Genomic DNA, 22078 nt, shown 5'->3' on the forward strand with positions numbered 1-22078 from the left:
TGTGTGATGTAAGTGTGTCAGCATTTTCTGAGCAGTTACTTTTGTAATAGTTAACATTTTAAAAGTGAGTTTAAACAAGGTTCATAGATTGTGTCCTGGATTAAGACACTGAGAAACACCTGTAACTTGTTTACAAAGGTATGTAGGATAACTAGCAGAGAAAGTGGAGCATGTAAGTGAAGGAACATTCTAATGACACTAGAGTTGGGGTATACAGTACGTATTGTCCTAGGGCAGTATAAGCGGTAAACTTACCTGTTTTATTGAGTAAGGGTATATGTAAAGCAGAAAGGAAAGAAGAATGGAAACAGCAAGGTGAATATGGTACAATAGCAACCAGTCGATTAGATGTAAGAATATTGAAATAAATGTGACTAAAGGGGTACATATGAAAATATTTTAGTAGTACAGTACCCAGTTTTCATTTGGCCTGGAGGGAATGGAATATAACTTGCAGTTATCAAGGACTGATAATTTAAGTATTCCTTTGAAATATTGCATCACTGGAAAAAGAGTGAAGCTCTTACATAATTTAATTTTTTGGTTGGTTGAACATGTTCAGATTCAATGCTAAGGTAATGATACTTGTGCGTAGGTGTGTGTGTGTGTCTGTCTGTCCTGTTGTTTCTATGACAGCAATAAAATTGCTATTAGAAAAACTTAGGCATGCTTGTTTTCTGTGGAAACCTGGAACTGTGGCAATAGTAACTATCTTTTAAGCCCACTGTAAGTGATCTTTGGGATTTGAAAACACCCCACAGATGGAATGGAGAAAATTAGCCACAATATAGCCTAGCATATTGCTAATATTCCTTAAGAATGTCAGTAACATATGTTGCCCAAAACATTTTACTAGGTTCAGCAGTTTAGAATTTTTCTTCTCAGCTCCAATGTCAGATCCTCAGTTTTTACCTCTGATTACTGCCTGTGTGTACTAGGCATGGCTTTCTGACAGTTTTTTTTTTCTTTTTCTTGAGTTCTCCAGTTTTCCCCAGAATACACATTTATTAAATTGGCAACTTTAAACTGCCTAAGTTCATTGTACATCATATTCATTATTATTATGCTTTTCATCCAGGTCTTGGCTGTAAACGAATGTCCGCAGTGAAAATGCTCACTTGACTTGTTAAGTAGCTCAGAGAACCTATCTCTGAGACATAAAAGAATAAAGCCTTAACTATAACATGTATGACCAGTGTTTGAACAGCAGCACAGGTGCTGAAAATGCTGGGCGTGGAAGAACAGGACTGAGAAGCCAACACCAGTTCACCCATCTGTGAGTGGGGTTCCAGTTGGCTGGCCATCACTAAGGAATCAAAGGCTTAGAAGGCACTAAAACTGCCAGAACTGGGTTGGTGGGTTTGGCCCTACCAAGCCAATGACTGTAGTTCTCAATACATTTGGAAGGAAGTACATGCATGTGGAGTGAATAGTAGACAGATATGGTGACACAAGTTTCTTATTTCAAATAACAAGGGTAGGTTTAGGGCCCAAAGCAAGAACACCTGATAGCTAACTGTATGATGGCCTTGTTAGGATTGGCTGCCATCCTTTTAGGGAACAAATAGGCTGCTTTAGTGAAGAAAGAGGATGGTTGGCAGGCTGAGGAATAGCAAAAGTCCTTGGTAAAAATAGGATGAAGGATCTCCTCAGATGTAGGACTGTAGGCAGTGACCTCTGCATCATGTGTGTTCTGCTTCTTTTGCCTTTCATTGCCTATTGGAATGGGTGGGCTTGTGTGCGTATGTATGTATGTATGGGGGGAAAGGGTGCCCACTAAATGGAATTCTGAGTTTTGAGTATTCTACATTAATTTGTGTGAATATTTGTTTATGTGCATCACGGGAATGCTGTCCTGGTTTTAACCACCTTAGCATTTAAGCGTAGGGGAGAGCAGACCTTGGTTTTATGATGTAACAGGAGGCCACATATATGGTCACAAGGGCTATAGTGCAGGCCCTATGAACTGAGCAATTATCTTAGTTAATAATCATTTCCTTTTGAGTGGTTTATCTCATTTTGAAAGTAGGTTCTTTGCCTCAGCTGTTCTTTTTTTTATCTCTTCTGAGTGTTATCTGATCTATAATTCTTCCCAGAAAGTAATCAACTGATTAGTTTGATTTTTGTTTTTGCAGCTGTGTTTATATAGATTTTTCTCATATGCCTGTGATCACTCCCTAATTTAGCAAACTGTTAATAAACTTGCTGTTTGGCAATAGTTCATTTGGAAATTTTAATGACATATGCGTTCTCTAATAACATTACTCTGTAAAACCCACAGCAAGTATTAGCCTTGGTTTTGGTTGATACTGTGTTACTTCTTTTATTAGTCTGCTGTCCGGTGCAATATTCTGGTGTCATTCAGTCATTAAATATATATTTTTATTTTTAAATCACAGTTTGACAAAAATGAGTGATGGTTTTCATTTGAATTAATTTGCATGCAGTTTGCAAAACAGATGCTAGGATTAAAATTCATTAGATTAATTATGTATATTTTGCAGCAAAAATGATGCTGGGACTAGCATGACATAATGTCTCTTGAGAATAAAATGCACCGAATGATCCCTCAGAGAAAGAGGCACCAAAAACAGTAATTGAGTACAAAATTTCATGTCTCATCACTCCCCACCCACACATACTCACAGAATGTTCACAGATTTGTGTGAAATGCATCATTAAATATCTGTTGAAAGTTTTATGTTCTTCTGAAAAACATTTTAGAAGAGTTCTGGCTACAGCAGGGAAGGGGCTCATTAAGGTTAGACAGTAATCAAATGTATGCCCAATATCAATTCTGTGTACTTAAAAAAATTACCATCAAGAAGATAGTCTATTTGCTTAGTTCAAGAAGTACAGCTAACCCCCTTATTACCTGCCCTCCCCTTCCTTTTCTACAGAACAAAAACAAGCAACTCATCTTCTTCCTCTAATCAGCCTTCTTATAAACCATTCAGTATTCTTACATTAAGCAACACCCTTCTATAATGCATCCCAAATGCTTTACTACTCTCTGTAGGAAATAACATTTCCTTAAGTGTTTATTTTAACTGACCTCATCCATTAGTTGCCATTTATGCCAAATTCACTTTTTTCTGTTTTTTCCCCATAGCCATATTTGGCCGTACAGAAACATAGAACTATAGATTCATAGGTTCATAGGTTAGTACTAAGCTAACTGCCCTTGCGAGCCATTTTAAGCTTAGCCAATTATCCCTTGTGAGACTCAAACCCTGCACCTTGTGTTTGTAAGGCAAACACCTTAACCTTTAGGCCACCCTCCCTACTTGACAGATAAGAAAGGACTGACCGGCCAAGCCTGCCCATATCCCTGGATAGCCAGCATATTCTCTTAAACTAACTGTTGCTTTTTTCTTGCCAGTCCTCTTAAGAGATGTTTTTATCCTTCCCATGCATTTGAAATTGTTTTACTTTCTTACAGAAAGATGGATGTTCCATTAATCTGCCACTGTTCTTATTGTGGAACATTTGATGTTGACTTACATAAGTTGTCTACTATGTTACTTTAAACTGTATCCTAGTTTCTATAGTTTCTTTTTTGACTCACTTGAACCCTTTGAATTACTTTAATATATTTAAATGGTTCTGTCCTGTCATTTCACTACTAAATCTGCTGAGCTCTTCTGTTCAGTCTTTATTTGAATCTAGTGCAGAGCATTCTTCATATTTTTTCTTCCTCTAAGCTGTTTTTGTTGTGTGTGCTCAGGATGATTTGGTTTTTCAACTGTGCCCAGTACTCAGGATGGGCTGTTGCAACCCTCCTGTATAAAGGAGCAGCAGCTACTGCTTTTGTACTAGTAATGCATCCGACAAGTAGTGCAGAGGATTAAGTCTGTGAGTTGTTGACCTGTCTCTGTGGCAGAGAGAGATGAAGCCCTGACTGCACCCCAGATGACATATATTTGACTAGTGGCACTGTCATTGGAGAGACCAAATGGAAGGGATAGCAGTGAGTGCCCACCAAAGACTCAGTCAGTCTTTGGGGGGAGGCAGCATGGTTCACTGCACTGGCAGTTGCAGCAGCATAAAGAGCTTAGTAAGCCCAATGCTGCAAGAGTTGTGCCGCTTGGTTGGGGGGTTGCTTATGTGGGGAAGAGGGCATGCATCTCCCAAGGTAGCTAAAGCAGAGCATGTAGATTTCCAAGGGGATGGGGTGGGAAACCCACATGAGCTGCAGACCGGCCTGCTGCCTAACACATGACTTTGTCTTCCACCAGGAGACAAATGGGCCATAGTGCTGTCATAATGATGGAGAAACAAATGGGTCAGTTGGGTGCAAGAAGAGGAGGCATTGGGACAGTTCTGTGAATAAAAAAATGTCAGTGAGCTACATCATGTGATCCAGGATTTGATTCCGTTAGTCTCTGGGTACTTTGTGACTCTGTGCAAGTTAGTTAACCACCAGACAGTGCTCCTGAGCTGGGAGTAAAAAAGGTACAGTAAGTCAGTGCACAACTTCGGTTAACAAATAGAATACAACAAAATTAAAAACATAATTTTTCTCCAGGTCAGAACATTTCTTTACCTTTCCTTATTGCTTTCTCACACTACCTGTTTTCCTTTAGGATTCCAGCCCAAGATGTCATTCCTTACTAGCTGTTGCTTCTCCTTTCCCTACAAGTTTATACACTCTTTTCTTGGTTTTTATTCACGTGTTCACCACTTTAAGTTTAAACTGCTACATTATGTACCCTTTCAGTATTACCAAATCTCTGCTCATCCTTTATGCATGGCATGTATCAAGCCTGCATATCTTTGCGACAAAAACTTTTGTGCAGCATGTCTTAGATCAACATTCAGCGAGACTGACCCCGCTACTCCCTTCTTTTTAATGCATTTGGCAACCGTGATTTATTCCGAGTAAATTCTATTTACCATTGCTATTGCAAAGCATTTTGAAGATCTACCCCTACTATTCACGTAGATTTTTGTAACATCCACATCCTCATTTATTTTACTATCTAGCTCCAATAGATTTAAGCAGTACAAAGCTGTTAAACAGTATTGGGCCCAGCACAAGTCATTTGCAGTACTTTATCCTTCAGAAATTTCCTTGCGATATTCTCCTCTAAATGCTACACTTCCATGCTACTTAAGTTTCATGTCAGCCTCTTGTGATAGATGTAATTAGACGGTACCCTAAAATCCAAACGCATCAATGCACCATATCCATAGCCACTTAAATTTTGAAGTAATTTATACTGGAAATAAAAAAAATTGGTTATGGGACGCATTCTGAATTTCACAACACTTGTTATAATAGTGGATTTGGAAGACTTTTTATTCAATATACATGGGGCGAGAAAGATATGGAAGATCTGTCATGTAATAAGATGTCCTGCAGGTGAAATCAATCATAGGAGGTCAGGAAAGGTAATTTACAAAAGAACAGTGGGAGGACATCTGTATGACTCCCAAGTTTGCGAAGTTCTCAAGGTTTAAGATTTTTGCTTGAAGTTTTTGCATAGGTACTTCTATACCCCAAGCAAACTTTAAGGATTTTTTTCCCTGTGGTACACAGCAAATGCTGAGGGTTTAATAAGAAAAAAAGGTAATTAAGAACTTTTTTTTGGGGGGGGGGTGTAATGAGTTGGCAGATTTTAAAAACTTAACTACAGAATACTTTGTGAGAAATGTTGGGAGGGCAAATAATTGTAAATGAAGAAATTATTCTTTTCAATTGGTACAGAGGATCAGAATTGCAAAGACATAATAAGGCCTTGCTAAGTTTAATGTTATGGGCAACCAAAATGAGGTAATTACTTGAAAATGGAAATAAAAATCAAAACCACTGAATACTGTAAATGAGTTAAAGGATGTGGAGGTTGGATGTATATAAAAAGGGTAGGAGCAAATTACATTAAATTAAATTACAGATATTGCCAACATACTTGCTGACAGATTCATTGCCAACTTTACCATTCTCTCTCCCCTGAAAGACCAGTCTCAAACTGGAAGAATGCCAGGCACCCAACATTACTGCAGCACAGGTTAAAGCTGCATTGTCTAAGGCCAAGAATACAGCTTCCATTGGACCTGACAATATCCCTGGCTGTGTTATACATGAATTACTAAGTGAACTGACACCACATCTGTGTGCTCTGCTCACTCACAGCCTCACCTCAGGCTTTGTCCCTACCAAATGGCACACTGCTAGTCATCCCTTTCCATAAAGGAGGAGCGACTACAGACACTGGAAATTATTACCCCCATTAGCCTGACGAGTCTGATATCTAAGGCTATGGAGTGCATCATCATGGACCTAATTAACAAGGATATAAGGAATCTTCAAACTCTAGATCCCATGCAATTTGTTTTTGTGAAAGGTAGATCATGCCTACTCAACCTTGTTCACTACTTTGAGTCAGTCACCAGAGCAGTGGATGAAGGTAAGGCAGTTCGTATAGCCTACCTCGATCTGGCCAAGGCCTTTGATACCATTCCTCACTCAGGAATTATTGATAAACTCAGAAAACTAGGCATCGACCCATATATCTTTAGGTGGTTTGCAAATTGGCTCACAGATAGAACCCACAGTGTGAAAGTAGCGGACTCCAAATCAGACTGCCGACCAGTCACGAGTGAAGTCCCACAGGGATCGGTCCTGGGTTCTCTCCTGTTTGGCATCTACTTCTCAGAAGTCCAGGCCAGCATGGAGGGACTCGAGCTGACCAAATTCACAGACGACTGCAAGCTGGGAGCCATTATTAACTCCCCAAGTGATGCAGACATCCTACAGAAAGGCCTCACTGAGACCAACGACTGGTGTTGAAACCATGGCCTTAAGCTTAATGCCAAAAAATGCATAGTCATCCCCTTTGGGAAAAACTCAGTTCCCACTAATTACCACATCGATGGTAGCCCACTGAAAGCATTATAAGAGATCTGGAGACACAGGTTGACAGATACCTCTCCCTCGACCACCACATTGCCACTGTGATCAGAAAGTCATTTTATGTGGCACATCTCATTACCAAGGTTTTTGCATCCAGGAAGAAAGAGGTCATCATTTTTCTCTACTCTTTCCTCATTAGACCAGTCATAGAGTATAACGCCTCACTAGACACCTGCAGCAGTTGGAGAGGCCACAGAAGTACCTCACAAAGAGGATCCTAGGCCTTAAACACATGTCCTACATGGACAGACTCAAAAAAACTCCAGCTATTCTCTCTCTCATATCGTCTTCTAAGAGGTGATCTCTGTTTGACTTACAAAGCCACGTCTGACCCAGCTCTGTTAGAAATGCTACATCTAAAGAAATCCCAGTCCCTCCACACCACATGCTTCAGAGACCTCAACCTCATTACCACAATCAACAGAACATGCTGGAGGGACAGGTTCATAACCCAGAGACTGCCCATGCTCTGGAACAGACTTACCATACATGTCAAGCAGAGCACCTCACTAGCCCTCTTCAAGCGAAATCTTGATGAGTGGATGGGTAATAGAAACTCCACCCCAAGGATCACTCCAGTGGCTGTACTTGATAGAGGCACTTGGGCTAGGCTTGTAAAGGCCCCAGGGCCATTAGCCTAGTACACACCTATGAACATAGAAATAAATAGAAATTGTGGGAGCAATAAATGTAGAATAATGTTCTGGAGGAGGACTGGGATCGCAGGAATTGAGCAGTTTAATGTTGGATGAATGAGTGTTTAAAAGAAAGCATATATGCATGTTGCTTGAACACAATGAGAAATATGTTTTTTTTCTATTAATGGATGTTTACCTATGTTATTTCTATTATTTAATAAATATGTTTTGATGTGACATGTCTAGTTCTGTGATTTCATTTATAAATGCAGCCTTTGAGTGTTCTGTGAAAGTCCATGATTTGTAATGCACACCGTTTTTATGCATAACAATGGAAATACTGAAAGGTGGAAAATGTAATTTGAGTTGAACTCCCTAATGTGTGTCAGTGGGTGGTGTGTGAACACTAACAACTGAAGTAGTTCTTTGGGTGCTGTTTTAGGACCTGAATTTTGACATCTAATTTGAGAAGACTGTGAGGAGGACTGGACAGTCATAGTGAAAAATGGTACTAGAAGAAATTTAGAGCATGATTTTCTACTTTGTGCATGCATTAAGATACTAACTGTGGAGGGGGAGGGTACATTGTATGGTCCTGCATGTCATCTCTGTAAAATGTAGGCAGAATGCATACATGAGAGGAATGCAACTGAAAATGTCAGGTTCGGTGTCAAAACAAAGTGAAAAAATAGGCCGTGTATTTTGCAAACACACAGAGTGCAGGAAAGAAAGCATGATATAAATGTTTAAACAGACAGAGTTAGACGCTGTTCCCTGCTGTTGGTCAGTAGTATAGCTAGAGTGGGGCAAAGAGGGAAATACCCTAGGCACAAGGTGCAGTCAGGAGATGCCAGTCGATTGTTAGTTCAGTGCCAGTACAGAAATGGATTTCAATACTGCTTTTCTGCAGTACTGAAACACTTCAGGCTTTTTATGTGGTACTAGTTGTAAATTGTAGCAAGCAGCTTGCTAAAGATTTATTAGCAAAAGTAGCCGGTTTTTGCTGCTCAGCTGAAATGAGGGGGCAGGGTGCAGAAATTTGACTTGACTAGCTACAGAATTTTAGGAGAGCCAATTAGCTAACACACCTTTTGTTTTTCTTGGCCCACTCAGCTTACAGTTGAGGGGCACCAGATCGGGGAATGGCACCAAGCTCTAGATAAGTCAGCTAGAGCTGTGCTGTTGATAATCGTGGTTCTCTTTCTTCATCCCATAGTCTTGTGATTGTTCCTTCAAAAGTCCATATGTCTACCGTGTGACTTTGACATAGTGAGAGATGTGAGTCTGTTGGGTTCACCAAAATTAAAAAAAAAAAAAAGGATTTAATAAAATGAAAAAAAAAATAAATATCCTGTTGCATTGATTTTGATAAGTAGAGGGAATAAAGCCTTAACTTGTAATCCAGATGCCCTAAGAATGATCAGAGACCCAAACAAGAGAGGAACCGGTCAGTGTGTGTTAGGGTTACCAGCTGATGCCAGCTTGTGCATCTTGGGGAAAAAGAGGCTGCTCAGCCCTTCCATGTTCCTCACTGTTATCAGGAACATTCACCAGGATAGCAGTGGGTCAGCTGCATGCAAAGGCTACCAAGCAATGCCTCTTATGTTGTAGTCTGATGATTTATGTCCAGAAGCATGCACTTGCCACATGGGCTGACTACTGCTATCCCCATTTTGGCAGGGTATGTTGCAGAACAGTCTGAAAGCACTAACCTTTGTACTATGAGACAGATTTTTTATTTCATTCTATCTTAATAAATCTCTTAGCTGTGGTACTGTCGGTGCTTTTTTACGTTTGCACACAAGCAAAAAACCTTGATAGCTACTTGGATGATGGCCCATACTTTACTACAGGATTAAGTGAGGACAGAAATGACTGAGGGAAAAACATGCTTTCATTCTCGTAAGTCTGGGAAAAGTAGTGAGGATTGTGTGGCTAACAGCCTAATCTCCATTGTTGAAGGATGGATGGAGGTCTGCCAGCTGCATGAGTCCTGGTATTGTTGCACTTCGTAGATCATGGATGACACTGTGGCTTAACAGGAAGAATTTGTTACTGGATGCATTACAAATACTTTGGGTTCTTAGTTTTAAGCCCCTTCTCCCTCAGTTGTCCTGGTACCTTGGTGTCAAAGCCCTTGCCACCCTATAGGAGGGTAATATGTAGGGAAGAAACAAAAGGGTACATAAAGATATCAGTACTGGGACTCTCATTTTAGCTGTGCTACAGGGAAATAGTATGTCTTGTTGCATAGTACTGCACCCTTTGATAGGGTTTATCTCATTTTCCACTATAATATCATTACTATGCACAATCTGTCTCTTTCTTTCTCTCTGCCATTATAGTGTAAAAATAGGTGTGTCCATTGTCTCACCAAAGGGTAGTATGCATACTGTGTTTTGTGATGAATGGACTACCAGTATCTGAGCAATGCTTCCCTTGAAAAATGAGGTTGTTTACAACTCTTATGCCAGAGAAGTGCATATGAAATCCTCGTTGACAGACCCCAAAAGACACTAAATACACCTGCATGTTGACTGTGCACTTTAGTTCTGTGGTTGGGTCTCTGTTTCTGTCTTTTATTTCTTGTCTCAAAATATGAAATGGTCTCAACAATTTGCACTGTGTTAAAAAAAGCTCCATTAATTTTTTTTTGTGGAAAAATTGGAATTAATTAACCGAAACATTACCACTTCAAGCTTCCATGTTAAAGACACATATCATATTCTTTTCTTATTTGACTTCTTTCATCTACAAAGCATAATCTGTTCATTATTTTATATCTGTCGTAGTGGTATGTAAGATCTATAACTCTGACATCAAAGATCCTTTTCTGTGCATCCTTGGTTGTTTGTATCGGCTCCACTATTCAGAAATAGGTACTTGTTCTGAAAAATGCCATGCTCAGGATATGAGATGGCCCATACGGCCATACCTAAGCATGTCATGAAATAACACTGGCTACATCAGCTTGCATTACCACATAGCCTTCTGGTTCTTTTTTCTTTTCTTGTTCTCACAATTTAGAGATCATCTCTTGCTCTTATTAGTGAATTCCTGCACTTTCATATCTAAGCAGCACAGTAAGTGTTCATGTGGCAGATTATGAGTCCACACTAGCATAACCTGTACTGTCTTTTGGAAGGGTAGGATGTTGACAATTGCAGTAAGTGTCAGAGGCTCATCCCAGCCACTCAAGAAGAAGTGAAACATGGTTGTTTTAGCTTACTTTGCATCCAAGAAAATGACAGCAGTTGACAGCTTTTCATTAGAAGACTCTTGGCAGGGTCCATCTTGTAGCTTAACAATATGTTATGGTCTAAACGTCCTTGAGGGAAGTCCTTTGTTCAGCTAGCCCCCTGAACCTTGCAAGATGTGAACTCAACATTCACTTGTAAAGGCTAAAGCTTGAACCATTCCTCATCTTTGAGAATGAAGGTTTAAGAGAACCCTGCCCTTTACTTGTGTCTTGAGGAAGTGCACCCCAAGGTTCTTGCTCTGTCCTACCACTGGATGATTGGCTGAAGTGTGTGGTTGACCAGCCTGATTTCATAGTGCAGTCTCTTGAGTCGCTTTGTCATGGTCTGGTGATGCTTGGAATCAAAGACTCTCCTCTTAAAGATTTTCCCCTTGACCTGCATGGACCAGCATGTTCAGATTATGGAGGGTTCAACAGCTTATCCTACATAAAGCTTCATGCCTTGAAGCCTGACCATCAAAGCAGTGTTTGATGCCTGGTTCAGAGCATGAGTTATATGTGACAAAACCCACTGTTAGGGAGTTAAGTCTTATTGGTTCAAGGCTAGTTGCCTTTGCAGGCCATTTTAAGCCTAACCAATTTCCATTTCAAAGGTGAGACTCAAACCCTGTACCTTGTGTCTGTGAAGTAAACACCATTATGCCAAACCCCAACCCCTTCTTCTGCTCCAGGTCCAGTGCAAGCCTTTCCTTAGAATATACCACCTAGTGCACAAGCTATCATGGCTTCTGTTCTGCCAGTTCTACATGTTGTTCTGTTACACACTTTACTTGATTTCACACCCTAGCTCATGCTTGCAGGATAGAGACAATATACCCACCCACACTCCAAGCCTATAATGATTGCACGAATCCAAAGGTCACTATTTCTGTGACTGTTAAGGGCAATCAGTCTACTCCATTTGTATTTCCTTGAAATGATTACTGCTTTGGAGAAGTTTAGGCCCATAAAGCAGCAAATTGGACTGCATTCTAGGCCACCTTCCCTCAAAAAACCCTGGCAGAGTTTCTCATAAAGAATACTTTGGGATTTTATCTGATAAAGTCGTATTTTTTCGTTACATTTCTGTTGACGTTAAAATAAACTTGGTTTGGTACAGCAGCACCTTATTGTGAGCAATTCTTGTGGTGGAGGTTACCGGACAGGTATCAGCTGTTTTGGATTGTTGGTAGTTGTGTTCACAGCGTTTTCTTCTTTTCGTGTTTCTCATAAAGAAGCTTGAGGAGTCCTGGCTGTTAAATCTCTTACATCTATTCATTAAGGATGCCTTCAAGACAGTCTGGAGGCAGCTGGAACTGCCCCTGCCACCCCTAACAGGACTGATGATGCAAAAAGACACATCCTTATTGGACAAAGCAGCTGACTAAGCTTTCTATTGCTGACTCCTTTGAGAGCTGTTTGACCTAGCATACGCCGCACAGACCACAGCATTTTGCTAACTTGCTTTTCAGCAAAGTCTAGGACTGTTTACAGGTGAGAAAGAGGGAGAGTGTATGGTTCCCACATTGGGACTTCATTCCCTTAAATATTCATCTCACCTGTATCCATTTCAGTCCCACATTAATTAAGAGCATACCTCTCAACTGTACAGATTTTCACAGACTGTACAGATTTTGGCCTCATATTTTTAGTCCATTTTTCATAAAATTGTGGTTTTCCTGGAAAATTAGTGGTAAATCAGTAAAGATTGAAGTTTGAAAATAACAGATATTTGGGTTTCAGACTTCATATCTGGCAGAAAATTCATTCTAATACAAATCCTGTTATCCTATCAACTTTCTAAGTTTGTAAGAGCGATACTTAAAAATTGTCCCTATTTTTTGGGCCTTTGTCCCACTTTTAGTTATGGCTTTGTCCAGAGTTTTTGTTCTAAGAGGTTGTGAGGTGTGCATAGGAGGGTTCTGAATAGACATGCCTGCATTCAAGATCTTTGTGAAACTCCATCTACAGTTTCAGTAAGGAGATACCGTGTGTCCCACTTTAATCCTGACTGTTTTGACACTTTGGGTAGGTCTGCAGACTTGGATGCATAACTACACAGGATGATGTGGCTTTGGTCATGCTCCCTGAAGGAGCTCGAAAACATGATCTTAGATATCCATTTCCTGGGACACATGCTTTTCATTAAGCCTGCTCAGAATCTGCTTGACAACTTCCTGAGGGAGAACCAGGTCCTGACTTCTCTAAAGGGCCTTTGTGACCCCCCCTTCCCCTTTTACTTCCACTATTATATCTTCTAAAGCTTGCCATCCTCAAAAGGTAGAGGAAGTTTCTTCACCATCAAGGAAAGGTCTTTAAGAATCATTTTGTGTTGCCACCTTTAATAATGGTAAAGTCACCTAAGAGACTGACTTCACTGACAACTGTGCCTCATACTTGACAACGAGGTGGGACTTCCTTAGTTTGCACTAAATTGGAAAATTATTATAGATGACTGGTGGGTTATAGATGTGGTCTGTCTGGTCAGTGTGTTTTAGAAAACATTGGTACTTCCTCAGAGAAAGATACAGTGGCAAATCAGTCTATGTCAGTGGAACTCATAGGGCAGGTTAGAAGTAGAGGCTGTTAACTGTTTCTGAAGAGGGTCTTGAGGGTTTACTCCTACCTCCTCCTAGTCCTAAAAGGACTGGAAAATTTCTATCCCATTTTGAGTCACATGGACTTCCACCAGTATGTGATTTATTCTTTTGTAGATGGACACCCTGTAGGAACTATTGGCATTATTCCTGCAGAGTTCCTTGTTAAGCTGGATGCCTTTTTGCTCAGCATAATTTGGGATCCACACACTCCATTACTAAATATTGCAGTTAAAGCTTTTATCATCACCCAGAGTCTTTAATGAGATGTTGGCATTTGTGGCCAAAGACTTGTAGGAGAAGGTTTGCTTTGTGCACCTTCTAAGGACAGTTTTAGTCATTACATTTTTTAGATATAGTCTTACCATATTAGTTACTTTATAAGAAGGCCCTCCTAGATGGGTCAGGATTGCCCTTTTGCCAACCTAGTCGAGTGGGTTTCGGCCTGGCTGTCATAGATTGGTCAGGAAGTACAGTCCTGTCATCTCCAGTTTATAAGTGAGTTTCTGCCAGCTACAACAGTAGCATCTACTGGAGTAAAGGTAAATATGTACATATTTGTGCGTCTGTGTGTGTGTGGTTCCCCTTCAAAATATCTAAAACCCATAACATCTAAAATCATACCATCGAAAGCATAATATCTAAAACCCATAACATTGAATTTCATAACATCTAAAATGTGCATCACAACATCGAGCACTACAAATCCTATGAAAATAACCTCCACATATAACACCACCAAACTAAGAAATACACTTTTTCCTACATTTCTGCAGGGGGATAAGCCCCCCCTGCGCACTCTCCACACCCCCCCTTAAATTAAATATACCAATTCCGAGATTGCACTACAGTGGGAAAAAGTTAATTTCCTAACCCCACTGTGTACAGCTCCTGAACTAGGAGAAAAACCAGAAAAGGAAATCCCAGTTTGAGGGAAATCTGGTTGATCTATCAAAGTATCTCCATCCAGATGCAAGGGAAAAAAGGAATCTGGAAGTCTTAACAAGTGGCAATGTTGAAGCCATATTGACTTGCGGTACCTCTACAGCTTCTTCATGTGGAGCCTGTGAAATCCAGTCATAGGAATAGTGAATGCCATGAACCCCAGGGCTGTCAAAACCTCTATTGCTGAGGTCACCTGCAAGGGAAAAAGGTTCTGAAAGAACTCTGTCCAAAACAGAACCTTGTCTGTATGAAGAAAGGCTGTCATAGGTTCCTTGTGAGTGTTGATCGTGCATCCTAGGAAAATCTGGTCTTGAGACTAGGTCTAGATAGATCTCTCTAGGTTTCACAATGGTGACTATTGTTAAACACCTTGCCCTGATCCAAATACATTGTGTGAACTCATAGCCACTATTAACAGTTCCAGTGACTTTCTTGAAGATGTCTATTGAATTAAGAAGATATGACCTACATTATCAAAACCATATTGTTGCTGGCCTAGAGCAGTAAGATTTTATGTTGAGTTTTTTCTAAAAAGGGATACAGTACATTTCATGGCTTTGCAAGTTAAGTTTGTTTTACTGTTGAATCTTTAGTTCCCAGGTTATGTGGTTTGATCCCTTCTTACCAGGAATGACCTTACTAAAAAGGTAGCCTGGGCAGTTTGGTCCACAGGAGAAAGTAATACTCAGGGATGCAGTAGATTATGGCATTGACGATGAATAGAGAGAGCATAGCTTAAAAAGAAAAATAGCACGGTTAATGTAGCAGTGACTGAGGGAAAGACCCATAACTGCTAGTTGGAGGTTAAAAGTTAAGGTTCTGCACTTCCAAAAGCTGATCCCCATAGAGGGTATGGTGGGATAAAGTCCTAAGCAGCAGGTAACCACAGTTCATTTAGCAGCTTGAGCGCCTGTAGTAGCTTGGAGGGGAGGATGGGCATGAGCAGCCACTGCCACCTTGTCCATCCTGGGGGGAAATGGAGGCAGCTCTCCCTCACCACATCAGTTACACCTAGCAGGAGCAGTAGGTGTCTACCCTGTGGAGCTCTAGTTTGTGCAGCCTGTGCTGCTGGGTGCAAGTTGCATTGTGAACCAAATAGAATTTGTTATGTGAAGGCATGCTTCCCTTTGGATGGCATGTGTAGTGGAGCTCAGAAGAGCTGCCTCAGGTGAGGGGGTGTTCTACTGGGAGAAAAGGTAAGGCTGATCCAGTCCCTAGCACCTGACTCTCACCACAAGTAGCTGTGCTCAATGGGGATTCCCAGGCAGAGGAGGTCATCTGCAGAAAGCACACAATTTAGGTAGGGTGACAGTATGGAGAATCTCATTAATTTAAGGGTAAGAATCTCTTCTAGTCTGAATTATGCTATGCAGTATGAAAAGCCAGTTCTAAAGATACTGGGGCATATAGTATGGGTAGTAGAATCCAGAGATGCTGTGATCACACTTCCATTGTACAGGGCATTGCTGAGGACTCTTTTGAAGAACTCTGTACACTTCTGCATGCCATACTTGAGAAATAATTTTATGCTGGTAGAAAGCATGGTACTCGGGATTCCAAGCTGGAGAAGAGAATGGAAAGGCTCAGCTGTGAGGAGAGTTAGGACGATGGGTGTATATACAAGAGAGAAGGTTATAATTTAAATAATTTTGTATGGTGCCAAGTAGGACAATGACACTAAAGAGAAAGGCATGGGGTAGGGAAAGAGTTTGCAGCTTAGAGGGGAGATGTTTCTGTTACACCTGAGGATAATAAAACATAACAGAATGTAATGCCTGAAGCAATGTTGTAGTATATGCCATCATAGATGTTTACTGCTGCTTGGGACAGAAAAAGATAGAAATGTAATCAACTGAGAGGAGTTGAGGGGTAGCTACTTGGGGCCTGTCTGCAGCAGTCAGGCAGATATAAAACATCATGAATTTCTGCTGTTGGTATCTTTGTACATCTGTCAGTGCTAAAACCTTAATTCCTCCAAGCTAATTTATCAGGGAATAGGACTTCATGGTAATCATGTCTATAGTGTGGCACCAGGTTCACTGAACACAAATTAACTGAAAACATTTCACCAAAAGCACTTTCAGCAAAACTCACAGTACATTTTTTTTTGTAGGAGAGTAAAGCCCCCTCCTGCAGCCCCCAGACCTCCAGAACTTAAATATATCTACTCCTAAGTCACAGAACAGAGGATTGTAGTTTTAGTTTACGAATACCACAGTTGGAAGTCCAGATGATGTGTTATTTAAACTTGTGGGTGTCGTCCATGGTGATAAATACCTCCCTTTGACAAATTAAGATTTGGAGTAGGTGGTCGAATATTAATGTTCCATAAACAGTACTGCAGCCTCCAACAGGCAGCAAAAGCAAATATTCACTGGGGCAGAAAAGCATCATTTATGTGAAAGTATTCATATCAAAGCAGGTTCCTTTTTACCACTATTTTGCAGTACATTTCCCCTCAATTGACAGTGTGGCAAACATAAAGAGCTTTCTTTTGGGATTTTCTGTCCCATTCATGTTCTGTTAATGACCTCATGGTATGTCCCAGACTAACACTGTTAAATGTATTGATGTTTTCTAACTCAGGTAACAACTGATTCCAAAGGATCCATTTCTGCCACTGCATAGGGGTTACAAAGTGACTGACAATTGTCTACATTTCTTAAAGCAGAAGGCTCGTACAAGATAGCAGCTAAAGTATAGTATCATTGATTAGACATTGCTGATGACACTGGTCATCAGATATGAGAACTACATGGAAGCATTATTTTTCTTTTATCAGTGGATCTTGTAATAATGACTAGAAGCAAGTGCTGCAGAGATGAATTACAAAATATTGTAAATAATGAAACGTATAGTAAGCAGTAGTCATATGCATACATATTGTGAATGAGTTGATCTCCGTTAACCATCATTTACCCCTACCTGCACCAGTTATCAGAAAACCTTCATAACATTCATTTGCTTTCTTAGTTTTCTTTGCTCACACACACACACACACACACACACACACACACACACACACACACACACACACACACACACACACAAGTTCTTTGAAGCCCTATCAGGGTGGAGAGAATAAGAAACAGAAATGACTGCATAAGCTCAACAGCCCTTTTGATTGTTACTGTTGTTGTTCTGTTTCCCATTCTAGAGATGTGCATGCAGAATGTATTCACAAGTCTAAAACATTGTGCTAGTGGTCTCTTACCCTGTCTTCTCTATGCTTCTTGAATTGTTGGTGCTGCCAGGTATTAGTGGAACTGCATGTGAATCAGAAGTCAGTCCCACCAGGCACATCCCACTATAAGGCTCACAGCCCCCCAAGTGGCCATTCCACTTCCTGTTGGCTGATACCATGACCATAGTTCTCAGGTCATCTTCATAACCATCATCACCACTTGTAGTGGGTGTTATGTTTTGCATAGTTCTACAGTTTTAAACATCTTATTGCTTTTCCCTACTAACTGATTTGCTTTAGCAGGTTTTTACCCACTAGAGCATGTACGTTTACTACAGAACAGTTCCTTCCCACTAGCTTCTGCCAGACTACTTTAGACTCTGGTTTTAATCCCTGCCATGTGTAACTTTTCCTCTTCCACAGTTTAGCATACGATTCAGCAGATTGAGAGAGCAACACTAGTTGTCTGGAGGTTTTGTGATACTGACAAAGGCATTCCCCTTTTCTGCTAGTTACCTGTAGTTATTCACTGCATGTTAAGCACTCACTGTCTATGCTAAATTTGGGTGATTAACAATGAAATTTAAAGCATTCCATATGGATTAGTACCCTGGTGACAAGTGTTGCACCACACTGGAATACCCTTATTGTCTGGAAAAGGCAATCATATTCTTGTTATAGCCTTATTCATCTCCTAATCCATTGTGCCCCCAGGCACTGTGTTAACTACAACTGCAATGTTAGGAAGTAACTTAACTGTTACTGATCAACCCACCTTATATACTTACTGTTGACAACTTTTTATTATGATCTTTTGACGCTAGAAATGTGGTGAAAGAATGACTGAATAAAAAGCAAATATTGCCTGATAGCAGTTATTTCAATTTCTATGCAGCTCTTGTGTATTCTTCCTAGCAATTTGGAATCTGCAAGTTAAATTGGTATGTGCCATTGTGTATTATATAAAAAATGTACAACACTGCAAGGATGTAGCTGTACCTGTGATTCATGGTGACCAATCTAACTGTCAGCCAGTGTCTTTGCAACATATTGAATGAACTTAAGTACATGTGCAAGATAACATGCATTAGACTTTGAGCATCCCTGTAATGTTTCATCTGAATTGTGCTTTGTATTGAAATTGATTTTATTGCATCTACCAAGAGAGCCAAATATGCACAAAGTGTTTAAAACAGACATTAATGGATGGTAAAATGTGCATGTATAAATTTAGAACATGAAGCATTAATTGGGAAGTTGTTAATGCAAATGATTCTGTTTGTGTGAACAGCAGTTTTTCTTGTATTTATGTTTTCTTTACAAGAACAAACGCATCACTCACTAGTAAGTTTGCTTAGCAGTTTTATGTTAGTTTCATCTTCCACACATTCATGTTTTATGTGGTGTATACCATCAGACAAGTTACTTTGACTGCTAGAAGCATAACTATCATTCATACATACATTTTTCAGAGATGGATATCAATAACAGTCTTACCTGTAAGTTGTTTTTAAATGTCCTCTGTTCACCACAGTTGCAGGAAAAATATAATGTCCCAAATACAGCAGTAAAGAAGCTGTGCAAACCTTCAGAGTTGACTGTAGTAGTTTAAGAACGTGAGACTAAATATTCCCCTAATAAAAAGAAGTAAAATGAATGGTCCTCCTAGTACCCTGGGTGATGTCTGACTAACTTAGTTCTGCTGATCATCGCTTATTACTTTCCACGAGACAGACATTGAAAGGCATTGTTAGCAGACATGTGTTTTTCATCATAGCCTGCTTGTCAGCCAAAACTGTTAGCTTCTACTCTGTGTTTCCTACAAAGGTTTTACAAGACCTGAAGCATTAGTCAGTGTGAAAATAGATGGCAGGGAGCCATTTTTTTAATGTTCATTACAAAAACATAAAAATACTCATTTAAACTGATATGGGTGTAAAAAAAACAGATTCATGTATATTAAACTGAAATTGCATGAGAAATAACTGACATTTTACTTCTTGTATAAATTTGTTTGTTATATTATTAAAAAACCTGTAGTTTTTCTTCAAGGTAACTTCATTTTGTCTACATAATATGACCTGTATATGCAATGTAACCACTATACATTGCTGTTTAAAGCAGTGTAAAATGAGGTTGATTTTGAGAAACCATTTCAATTGTTTTCAGACTCCTGTGTTTTTCATCTGTAGCTTAAATGCAAGATCTTATCTTTTGACTGTACGCATGTTTTCAAATATATGTACATTAGTGAGGTCTGTAACTGCGTGTGACTTCACTGTACTGCTTTAGTTACAAGAAAAGTTAAAGAAGTAGGAAAAAGTTTGGTTTGCATGCATTAAGATACTAGTATTTTAGGTGGACTTGAGTCACAGTCTGCCCCCAGGTGCTTGTATTGATGCAAAGGTGTTATCAGGAAGATGTAGTAGTACTGTAGAATGGTGCTGAAAGAGATGAACTTTAGAGCTCATTACTGATAGCATTGCCTTTGTGTAGAAGCTGAATTTTATGCATTTATTTTTCAGGTGGAAAGTTTCTTCATGCACAGTGTGTGTTTGTGTACATGAAATTCATACACACACACACACGTATCAAACTGTAGAGAGGGCACTAGGACATTTTCATGTCTGTGTATTTTATCAATTTATATCCATTTTAGCAGCTTTGGACAAACTTGCAAGTATATGGCATTAGAGTTCTGTCTGTGAACTGTTTGGTTTTAGAAGTGGTGCATTGGTTGAGCGCTGGATGTTAAAAAAATAACTTAATCCTTTTGCAGAACCCAGTCCAAAATCTGGTGCTATAATTACCTTTGTTCCTGCTTGGTAGCTGTCAGCAATATTTAGCTTATTTTGAATTAAAATAAACGTATTTTTCCATTTTCTCTGCAACCTAGCCTTCCTGTTTGGAAACTTGGTCTGGTGGTCACTGTACAGGAAACAACAGGGTTTCCACCCATCTCACCTCCCTCACTGCCCCTTCTCTCTTCTGTTGTTGACTAGCTTTCATACAGGCTTTGCCTGTAGCCAGTAAGCTGTCCGGTTTCATTTTAATCCTTCCAATTTGTATTCTTTAAAAGTCTGAACTTTTAATAGGCATTTATCTTGACATTAATTCATAACTCCCAGATTCTCATTTTGATAACTAGATTTCCGGCAATGAGACCATATACAGACCAGTAGTGTTTAGCGAGTTTTGTTGAAGCGTTTGTTGCTGCTTTAACACCACAGACAAAGTTTCCATGTGTTCTTATTCTTAAATGATTAGATGTTTAGGACCTTGTTGAATGACTTATTTACTCTCTTATTCCATTTACTAGCAAGCTGTGTTGACTAAATTTCCAAATATCCATCTGTCTCCTCATTTGTCACAAATTCACATTTATATTCTCATCCCATGTATTAATATATCCTTTCTATGACATTACTCCTCACTAAAGAGAAGTAGCGTCCTGTCCAATGTTCTGTTCCTTCCATTCCCTTCATGATAACCTTACCTCTTATTCTGTAGCTGATCCCCTCAGGGCATGGCACAATGCTATTAACATAGCATCCAGGGCTTGGAATGGCTTCCTTATTTATTAATTTTGTTACTTTGTGGAGTTAGTAGGCTGGTTTAAGGACTTTGTTCAGCCAAGACCAGAGACAATAAAGCAGAAATACATCTGAAATCTCAAAGGCATTACACAGGAATGCGCAATACTTACAAGGAGCTGGAAGATGTAACAAATCTGCTGGCTGACAAATGCAGCTCCAGTTTTACCCCCAAATAATACCATCATATATACCCCCTCCCAACTATTATGAGGGAGCAGGTTATAAATGCACTATCTGAGGCTGAGAATACTGCATCGATGGGCCCAAAAATATTCTAGGATTCCTTCTAAATAACCTATAGTATAAACCTATCTGGCCCTCTGGAGTCACTATCTAACTTTAGCCTCCTAAGAGGCTTTGTGGAATGAGAATAAAGGACTGCAGCAGTCATCCATTTACACACGGGAGGTCATCAATGGATCCGGAGAACTACATACCCATAAATCTGACTAGTCAGATATGCAAATCCAGATGACATAGGAAACTTTCAGACACTGGATACATCCCACTCAGATCTTGGGTTGCCAGCTGTCCAGAATTCTTCCAGACTGTCTGGAATTAAGGGACACTGTCCAGAAAATGGAAACTGCCTGGTGTTGTCCGGAAATAATAAAACCAACACTTTTGTTTGCATGTCTAATTTGTATTCCAGTTTACTGGACATGAGGCTGATTTTGTGTGGAGTTTGCTACTGCGAATCCTGTGGGTTACACGGTGCACTCACAAATTACCAGGCATTTTAACTAATAGAAAGAGACTCCATACATTAAACTACTCAGTGTCAGATTTAATTCTGATGTGATACAGAAGGTGAGATTGTGTACATTTTCACTCAAAAGAGAAATAGAGCTCTCTGTTAAACTAAACATGCCTTCTATTGATTTATTGAAATGCCTTAATTCACTTAAGTTAACTGCTACTTTCAGCACTCAGGAGCTGGTTAAAGGCCTGATGACTGAGTGGA

General features: G+C 39.8%; 1 protein-coding gene across 3 annotated transcripts in view; it reads right to left on the reverse strand.

The window, feature by feature from the left end:
* The window catches only part of ASPN (asporin), a 433787-nt gene that overhangs the window by 257665 nt on the left and 154044 nt on the right, over positions 1 to 22078 (reverse strand). The window contains exon 1 of one of the 3 annotated variants that reach the window (XM_044077411.1): positions 19016 to 19298. The exons of 1 other annotated variant lie outside the window; for it this stretch is intronic. Coding sequence is in view for 1 of the 2 variants with exons in the window: in XM_044077409.1 (XP_043933344.1) it covers positions 17549 to 17637 (89 nt within the window). In the remaining variant the exon portion in view is untranslated. Of the gene's footprint in view, positions 1 to 17548; positions 17664 to 19015; positions 19299 to 22078 lie in introns of those variants that run through there. One more of the 3 variants, XM_044077409.1, reaches the window with a different exon arrangement.

The sequence above is a fragment of the Protopterus annectens genome, chromosome 7.part0 (genome assembly GCF_019279795.1).
Source record: "Protopterus annectens isolate FY-2018-M chromosome 7.part0, PAN1.0, whole genome shotgun sequence".
Classification (NCBI taxonomy): domain Eukaryota; kingdom Metazoa; phylum Chordata; order Ceratodontiformes; family Protopteridae; genus Protopterus; species Protopterus annectens.